The 9,925-nt window shown below is 44.7% G+C and overlaps 1 protein-coding gene across 1 annotated transcript in view; it reads left to right on the top strand.

The window, feature by feature from the left end:
• Nucleotides 1–651: 651 nt before the first annotated feature.
• The window catches only part of LOC124796114 (translational regulator orb2), a 451,001-nt gene continuing 441,727 nt past the window's right edge, over nt 652–9,925 (top strand). Inside the window, exons 1-2 of the mRNA XM_047260203.1 lie at nt 652–708; nt 1,211–1,286. Of these exons, the coding sequence (XP_047116159.1) occupies nt 652–708; nt 1,211–1,286 (133 nt within the window). The remainder of the gene's footprint in view (nt 709–1,210; nt 1,287–9,925) is intronic.

Raw genomic sequence — 9,925 nt, 5'->3', positions numbered from 1 at the left:
AAGGAGCTCCAAGAGGCCATCGCCAATTCATCGTTCAGAGTGATCAGACCAGAAGATCTTCGACAGTTGGTGGACTCTATGCCGCCCAAATTCGAAAAAATGGTTCAAATGGCTCTGAGCACTATGGGACTTAACATCTATGGTCATCAGTCCCCTAGAACTTAGAACTACTTAAACCTAACTAACCTAAGGACATCACACAACACCCAGTCATCACGAGGCACTGAAAATCCCTGACCCCGCCAGGAATCGAACCCGGGACCCCGGGCGTGTGAAGCGAGAACGCTACCGCACGACCACGAGCTGCGGACCCCATATTCGAGGCAGCGATTAAATGAAAAATATGTCCCACAAAATAAGAAGCAATATTGCAATAAACTTTGTGCCAAATAATTTGTAACTGAAATAGTTGGGTTGTGAGTATTTTGTTCGATTTTTATATTTTTATTTCATGTTTTTTATATTGAATTCTGGTTTTCAAATAGTGGACATTAACGCATGTTTTCCGAAAATCTGTGGTGAATTATTTTGTGTATTTGAAATAGAAAGACTACTGAATGCAGTTTTCAATGAATCTCTACAAAGCGTCCGGAAGTAAGGCTACTGTGTGAGCAGACTGAAGTGTGTGAGCGTGCTAGTAACTGATACATCATGGCAAGAACGCCTGAAACCATTAAGGACCTCCTGCGTTCAACACGAAGTGACGCGGTGAGTAAGCCACTTTACATAGTGGAAACATCGTATTTCTGAGTCACAAACAGTTACGCTTTCGACGTAAAACTAGGAGCCTTCCAGAGGCAGTCGTTTCTGCATGTCCGTCGAAGTTAGAAGGCGCTTCCGTCGCTCTCGGTGTTGGTAGAAGGCGACGTAAATGTTGAGGCAGTGGAGAGGCGGCGCCTGGGACGTATTGGCACTCGCGGCATCCCCGCGGTGCCATCCATCAGCGCGCGCGGCTGATAACTGAGCGGCGCAAGGTGAAGGCCGGCGGTGGTGGGGGGCGCCCCTCCCCCTGCCCCACCTCCTCCTCCCGGCGGGCCGCGCCGCGACCAGGCCGGGCCAACACTTTCACCTGGCGGCCGCGCCGCTGCTCCGACTCTGTGCGCGCTACCAGACGCCGCCGCAGCCCGCGCCCGCTCTCGTCTCGCCGCCGCCGCCGCCGCCCGCGCTAGCGCCAACCATGTTCCGCGCCTTCGGGACCGCGCCCGCCGAGACTCCGACTGCCACCGACCCCTTCTACCCGTGGGGCGGCCTCGGACTCTTCTCCACGACGCCCGTCACAGGAAAAGGTGAGCTCACGCTGCCCGGTGACGCCGAGACGTCTACGAGTGTGACTCTGCGTGTGTAACTGTGTACAACGGGACTGATACTCCACTGTGTACGCGAGTGGTTTGAAACTGGCGCCCGCTCAGGGCGATTCGCCCGAGAGGTGCGCTACACGCGTGCCACGATTTTTGTAAATGGCACGCAGCTAGTAATTTTACAGATACGCGGCTTGTTTATAACGACACATCGCACGCCATTCGTGAATGGACGCACGCCATTCGTGAATGGAACGCGGAAGGGGGGAGAAGATAATGACTCTTGCGGACTACGGTCGTAGATTTAGTCACAGAACGAGTACAAAGCAACGTTTATATTGCTACTTGCACATAAATTACGTAAAATAACTGACAGGCCGCGGAAACATCAAAATCGGTCTTGCTTGGACTATGCATAGCGCAACAATAGCAAATAGTAGAATGACAACAACTCGCGACCGTGGCCATTTTGGAGGATTATGATGTCATTTTTAGGAACATCTGATCTACACTTCTGAATAATGTTGTCATCCTTGCTTAGAGGTGTTATGAAGATGAGTAATATTATTGTGCATCTATGTTTGCCATGAAAAAGAAAACAATGTAACCTGTTGAAAACCCACAATAACATCATCCAGCTGAACTTAGGCGATTGTTGTAGACCAAATACACCTGAAGATCGGTTATTAACTCTCGAAATGTATCGCGCAATACCAATAAAGTAGAGACTGGTCCCGATCCTAATTTTTTTGTTACTATAAAAGCGTAATATTGCGTTATATTAGCATAATTTAAGCACCCTTCTCACAATACAGACATCACTCTTCTCTACTTTTCGCACTCTAGGAAGACATCAAAAAAGCAACAACCACTAATACTTGTGAATATAATATCATACATATTTGATAAGATTCATGTCTCGTAAAAATTCCAGGACATCGTCTGGTAAAGCGAAGAGATCTCACAGTTTCTTTCCTTTATTTTTTTTATTCTCACCCGCAGATGAATTTCATTCGCAGTAGTGTACCAATGAATCAACACTGGATACCTGCTGGCCTACGGTTGAACTCGTGTGATTTTCAAGTCGAGTGGAGTGCTCATTCCACGTGTTTTCTACAGTACTTTAGAAGTAATCACGTCTCTGATTCGCTGCAAGTGCAATGGATTATACGTTTCTATAGATGTAAAGCGACATCAGCTAGACATCAAGCAGTAATCTTGCTGTTTCTGCTGTCAACACGTATTACACGTAACGTCTGTGCGTCTATTTGTTGCGATTCTAACGCAACACGCACTGTTTTTACATTTGGTCACTCGGCTGGACACGTTCATGCACGATGACAGTGATTTGTAATGCAGTGTGAAGTAGCCACTAAGCAAGGCCTGCCCGTCAGTTACAAACTCAGTGGTATTTACAAACAAGCTTAAGGTTGAGCCCGTTCTGGCAGGAAGCCAGTAGCCTTCGCATCAGCTGACTGCCCACACTGCGCGATCGGACAGCGCAGCTGCGCTATATCGCTGAGATATCTGTACTGATAACCCCAGTTCGCGACGGTTTTTGTTCCAAAAACGCTCTCGGAATCGTGCGGGTTTGGTAGCATACGGCTGCCGGACGGAGCAGAAATAGCAGTTGGCAGTTCGTCAGGACTTGGGCCGTGCAGGCCACGGCGCTAACGAGGAGACGGCCGCTTCTCGAGTTAGCGGCCGGTTAGCGTCTCCCCTGCAGGTTACACTTCCACAAGGCCCTGCTGCATGCGCAATGGCACGTGGCTTGCTCGCACCGAGCGCGTAAAACTATTCCGCTCCATTTCCACACGTATCTGCTTCAGTCACACGCCCCCACTTGTACACTTCCACTGAAAAAAATAAGCATAGATGTTCGGAAAGGTCAGAACTTGTTGTTACGACTATAAAAATTTGTTATAAACCTATGTATCTTTTTAGTTCGATATGCATTTGTGCAGAGAGTACGCTACGCATAACAGACATTGCAAAACGTTAGACTTATTCTTATGTTTATTGTGTGTCTTTCAATCGTATCAGAATTGCAATGTACCGAGCTTAGCGGAACAGCGATGGGACTATTTCTGGAAGAAGGATATTCAAGCCCTAGAGCGACGTTTCCGGTCCATGTTCCCCTAATTTATTTAAACTGCTCCCGGGACGGTTCACTAAGTGAGGTTACGTCCAGTCCTCCTGCCAGCCGGCCGCGGTGGCCGAGCGGTTCTAGGCACTCCAGTCCAGAACCACGCGGATGCTACGGTCGCAGGTTCGAATCCTGCCTTGGGCATGGTTGTGTGTGATGTCTTTACGTTAGTTAGGTTTAAGCAGTTCTAAGTCTAGGGGACTGATGACCTCAGATGTTAAGTCCCATAGTGCTTAGAGCGATTTGAACCATTTTCCTTCTGCCATCCTCATCCGAATCTGGTTGTGCTTAGTCGCTAATGCTCAACTCGCCTTGACCTTTCGAAATTCGTTCCGTAAGAGCAGTGCAGTTCGCGTTTCTTGACGACTGCATATGTATGTCTTCTAAGTTCCAAGCTGCAGCTTTTCTGCAGAAGTTTCATTACATATGCTGTCATAAGTAACGAGTGACGAGTAACGAATGACGAGAGGTGCTTGTTATCCAATAAAAGAGGTAATGGCGTAGGACCAGTCCTCCCAGTAATTACCTGGACGTACGGCTTACTGGAAATTTAAACACTTCCTTTTAAAGAAATAAACATTTCTCGCTGATGGTGGAATCTGAATCTGTGAATCACAGCATTCTGCTAGATAAATTTTGTTATCGGATTGATGGTATAGCCAGTTAATGGGTGTCACACCTAACCAAAAGAATGCAGAAATTTGTACTTAGTAATTCAGCCAGTATAGTCTGGGAGCATAATTCTGACTAGGGAGAAACCACGGAAGGGTTTCCCCAACGTTCAATCTTAGGTCCACTATTGTTCCTCGTATATGTAGACGATCTTCCGTCTAGTATACAACAAGCAGAATTAGTTCTTTTGCAGATGACTTTTGCTGATGACACTAGTATCGTAATCAATCCAAACAAATGTACAGAAACAAAAGAAATGGTAAACAAAATTCTTGAAAGTTTTCCGAATGGTCTCACTTCAGTTTTAAAGACACAACGTATTAGTGATGTCCATTTAGAAACATTTCAGTCGTCTAGTTTCCAAACTTATTTTATTTGGCTTCCAGTTTCAGCGATTTATTATGACATCTTCAGGCCCCAGACCGACATGTAGGAAGATTCCACTCAGTTCTGATAAAAAACGGGGCCCACAAAACTCGTATTAGTATATTTCTGCTTGCTGTAGCCATACCTTCAACCATCATCTGTCGGCAGATGATAGTTGAAGATATCGCTATAGCAAGCGAGCATCTGCCGACAGATGATGGTTGAAGGTATGGCTATACCAAGCAGAAATCTACTAAAACCAGCATTTCAGCCCATATTTTGATCAGAATCGGGGTGCAGTCTTCCTACACGCCGGTCATAGGCCTGAAGATGGCGTAGTGAATCGCCGAAGCTGGTGGCCAAATAAAATAAGTTTGCAAGCTAGACGGCAGAAAGGGGATTAATTTGACATCCTGTATCAAACAGCCGAGCCCTGCAACCATCTCCGATAAGACGGACATAAAGAGACAACGTATCAGTTCTGCACATCTCGGAGTACTAACATCATGATAAGTGTAACAAATGGCGAGGAAATAATAAATAGGGCGGAAGCTTCAAAATTCCTAGGTGTCCATACTGATAAGATCCTAAATTTGGAAAAGTACATTTTGGAACTCCTAAAACAACTTAGATCAGACACATCTGCACTTAGAATCATTGCGAATCTTGAGGAGAGACAATCAGTAACTTGACATTTTTTGTATATTTTCATTCAATAATGTCATTTGGAATAATGTTCTGGGATAACCCATTTTTATGAAAATAAGTCTTCATTGCGTAAAAATGTGCTGTAAGAATAATATGTGGTGCTCATCCATGATCGCCTTGAAGATATCTGTTTAAGGACTTGGGAATTCTGACTACCCCTTCACAGCATATTTACTCCCTCAAGAAGGCTGTTGTAAATAATCCACTACATCCAGAATGAATAACGGTGTACGTAATTAGAATACCAGAAGGAAAAATGTCATTCATTACTCCAAATTAAGGTTATCTTTAGCATAAAAAGGGGTTTACAATGCTGCAACAAAAATTTTTGATAATTTTCCAAGTGATCTAAAATGTCTGACAGACAGCAAAGTAAAATTTGAAAACAAACTGAGAAAATTTCTCCTTGTCAACTCCTTCTGTTCTGTAGAATAATTCCTGTTACTGTAATGTGTAGATGGTGGTGGATAGTACTTACTAACTCAGAACATCTGTATGTCTTTCTTTCTTTTGACGAATTTTTTTTTGAAATGTTCAGAATGTAACCATCTGTACAAATTAATTGCCATGTGAATGTAAAATGACTCGTTCCACATCATTACGATCTATCGCAAAAAATTATCCATGGATGCACGGTAGCGTGTTCTAAGTAAGGAAAGATCTGGCGTTCGCTTCCTGTGATATTGAGGGAGTATGGGGACAACTATTGCGAGCAACGAATCAGAAAGTTTCACGAAGAATGAGGTTTAGCTATTACCGGGAAAAGCCAATACGATAAATTTGCGGTTTTGGCCTCTAAGATGCTCGACATGTATACTTTAAGTAGATAAGAAGGAGCAATCACTGCTCTTCCAGAACACGTTATTATAGATCGGACGGTGCAAGAAAAATCATTTGTGAGAGGGAGATGGAGGAAAGGTGAGAGGGAGAGAGTGTGAGGGGTGCGGGTGGAGAGAGAGAGAGAGAGAGAGAGAGAGAGAGAGAGAGAGAGAAAGAGAGAAAGAAAGAAAGAAAGAAAGAAATCGTTCGTTCGTTCGTTCGTTCGGCCAAAGCGATACGTTGCGAATTGTGCCTTGTTTATCGTAAGGAATTGCGGAAGGAAGCGACCGCCGTACTGGTCAACAGTACTTTCCGCTGCCGCAGTATCTGTCAGCCTTGACTCACATCGGGCCGTGACTGCTTAACGACAAGGCTTATCTGCGGTACTCTTTATTAGACAAGCAGAGCCGTGAACTCGTTATCGCGGGGAGTCAGACTCGAGGTAGTGTGCAGATGGCAGCTAGCTCAGCGCACGGTGTGCAGCGCAGCACGCGTGGCGCAATGGCTTTTTTTTTTTTCTTCTTCCATTGCACTGCGTCAGCGGCTCGGGCGCGTGTTCCCCCGCTGCTGCTACTGCTGCTGTTGCCAGCGCCGCTTCGTAAATATTTAGGCGCTTGTCACGGACGTTAAGTATTCAGCAGGCCGTGTCGTCGCCCGCAGGCTAGAGCGAGTTAATGTCGCCAGCCGCCGGTTGGGCAGGGGGCGAGCCACTACCGCTCCTTGTCGCACAAAAAAGGACGGGACCCTTACTGCCTCCTGTTACCCCCGGCCGCGCGCGGAGCAAGGCAACGCTAAACTCCTTCGAACAGACTGAGAGCCACTTGCTCCTGAGGAGTTCAAAAACTTTGTAGGACAACGACAAACCTAACTGGATTTATTCTCTCTAGTTCCATTCTGACATCGTGACTGCAGATTCAACCTCAATTGCCCAGTTGTTTGTTGCTCGCACTTGTTGATATTCGCTGAAGTACCTAGTATGGCTACGAACAATACCAGTCTGTTCTTCAGATGACAGCACCAGACTAGCCTTATTTTCGCTCTAGTTTGGGAACAGTTTCGTCGTGGTTCCACGTGTCAGCTTCACCTCCGAAATCCCGTTCAAAATCGAAAAATAAACTTTATTTTTCTAGCACGATTACATTTCAAACTTGTCAACCGATGTCTTCTAAAAAAAAAATTAAAAAAATAAAAAAAAAAAGAGAGAGAGAGAGGCTCTGAGCACTATGGGACTTAACTGCTGAGGTCATCAGTCTCCTAGAACTCAGAGCTACTTCAACCTAACTAACCTAAAGACATCACACACATCCATGCCCGAGGCAGGATTCGAACCTGCTACCGTAGCGGTCGCGCAACTCCAGACTGTAGCGCCTAGAACTGCTCGGCCATTCCGGCCGGCGATGTCTTCTACATTTCCTTGGCTTTAATACCTCTAAAGTTCCTTATAAGCCAGCTTTGATTATGGACAGTTGAAGTATTCGTTTTTTTAAATCGTGAGTAAGACAATTCTACAATGGCTGGATCTTCTCCCTTTGCTTTAGAAAGGCGAGAAAATATTAATATCGCCTCTTGACACTTTCTTGATACAAAGTTGCCAGCATGAAGCAATATTTGAGAGAAAAGTCCTCCGGTTTTCATACCATTCTACCTAGAGCAATGGAGCATGATACGAGTGCATCCCTAGAGCCTCGAAGTACAGGGTGGTTACATTTAAACATTGACTACTAGAGCCGGTGTAAACGGAAAACTACTGACCGTATGAGTACCCAGCTTTACACGAGTGATGTTCAGACTGTGCGCTGCAGGATTTACGTTGTTATATAGTAGTGTTATTAGCGTCCTGAATTGCGGTTAGGCGCCGCTATACGTACAGTAACGTAAGGTTGAAGCACAAGCATCAGTGTGCATTACAGCTGCAGGTAATCAACGTGGGTCTGGTAGAGGTAAGCAGGGCTTTACTCGTAAAGCTGTTTGATCAAAACAACGGCAGTAGTCTGCTGGTCTTCGCGAGTATCGACGCAGCAAAGAAATACGGAGAGGTCCTCTTTCCGCACCGGGGTTCAAATAAAGTGGCGATTTGGGAATCGCTCCTGGGATAGGCCGACAGCTCACTGCACTACAAATTGTTGAAGCGTTACTGGTGCCATGGCTGAGAATTCTGGACGCTATGTGCGATCTTCAAGCAGGACACGAACTATCACGCAGCTAAACGTTCTCTGGCACATCGTTCGAAAAGTCCTGTGAGATGATACCTGTACAAACTTCCAGGCTGTCGTGGATGCAGATCGAGCAACATTTGTAAACTGGAACGTAAACATGGTATGCAATTTAACACATGTTACAGTCTTTCGTCAACATTAAAATGTGTCTTTCAACCGTTTATTCATTATTTCTCTTCCGCATTTCGTTACAAATGTTTCAACTAAGGTTTGCCATCCTACGATCAACCGGTTTTGATGGGGGCCGTCTGAAGTGGCGAAAGTTTAACTATAACCGTCCTGTGCATCCCGATCGGGTCACTACGTATTATGAACTCTTTTATGTATTCAAATTCTGAGTCTCTTATGAAACGCGTAAAGTCCCAAAGCAGTACGTAACCGCACAGGGCCGGAAAAAGTGCCCTCTTGTAACGCAAGGCGTACTGAGAGTTAGTCCTAGAACACTTTAGATTATTTCGGATGACTTTGGACACCTAGCAGCATTCCAGAAATTATTATGTTTTTATGTATTTTGGCGAAGCACTTTGGCTAATGCCACTTTACGAGACTTTTAATTCCATCATTACCTACCACCGTGTCCTTATTTTGTCCACTCACATCGTAGCACTACGAATAAGAGATCCACTTTCGATAGCGTTTGTAATCTAGGTACAACTGTGAAAAGTAGTACAGATTCGAGTCTCTTTTTTATTGGCAGCATTCTCATCTCTCCATAGTTAGGCAGTCCGCTTGTTGGCAAGGGGAGGAGAAAGTACTGCCAAGTGCAGAATCGGTTGAATTGGGCCGCATCGGTAGTGGCTAAGGCCACTTGGCTACGAACTTTCTTGTGTTACAGTTGTTAAAACTGTAAAACAGCTAAAGCTGTTTTTGGTTTGAATACCGCATTGCTTTACTAGGCATTGTCTACAGGAAATTGCGTGTCGTGCCTTCCTTCGAACTTCGGAAAATAGTGCAGTATGACTTCGTATTTTTCTCATTATTAGAGATGGAAGAAGCAATAAGTGACAAATAATTCTACGTCGGATGAGGGATCGAAATCCAGGCCTTTATCTCCGTTGTCTGCAACTTAACCCTCTGAGCCACAGAGACAAACAGTTGCATCACATATTAAAAGAATAGTATTCATACAGAAACTGCGCAGAGACGCAAGAGCAAACACTGATTGTGAGTGATAAGAGTGCTACTCGAGTTCCAAACAAAGACAATGCGGCGATATTCTACGTTACTCGTCATGTAAGTTACAAGTAATAAGTAACAAATAATTGTTTGTATACGTCGAGAGGAATAATCCCTTTATTCGCGAATATTTTTTTATAAATCATCTATTTATTCTAGAAAGGAACTCAGTGGCATAAGGCTATCTCTGCTACGACCCCATGCACAGTACGTATTACATGTGCCTCGGTATGTAATACACAGATGGAACCTGTGGTTTTTCATGGTAACTGGTGCGATGTTAACCGTAGAACATTAAGGGAGGAAAACGTTACATTGCTGCTAAATCATCATGAAGTTTACTACTTCACATTTATTCAAAGGAAGTCATAAATTATAGATTATGCATTAGATAGTTACCGTTATCAGATCTCTAATATATGTTACATACAAAATGTCCTGTTTTATACCCTACTACAACCATAAATTTTACGAGGGTCTAGTGTTACTGAGTTAATGAGAGATGCCACAGTTCCGCAAGGCCC

This window comes from Schistocerca piceifrons, chromosome 4, assembly GCF_021461385.2.
Source record: "Schistocerca piceifrons isolate TAMUIC-IGC-003096 chromosome 4, iqSchPice1.1, whole genome shotgun sequence".
Classification (NCBI taxonomy): domain Eukaryota; kingdom Metazoa; phylum Arthropoda; class Insecta; order Orthoptera; family Acrididae; genus Schistocerca; species Schistocerca piceifrons.
This window is presented reverse-complemented; position numbering and strand designations above follow the sequence as displayed.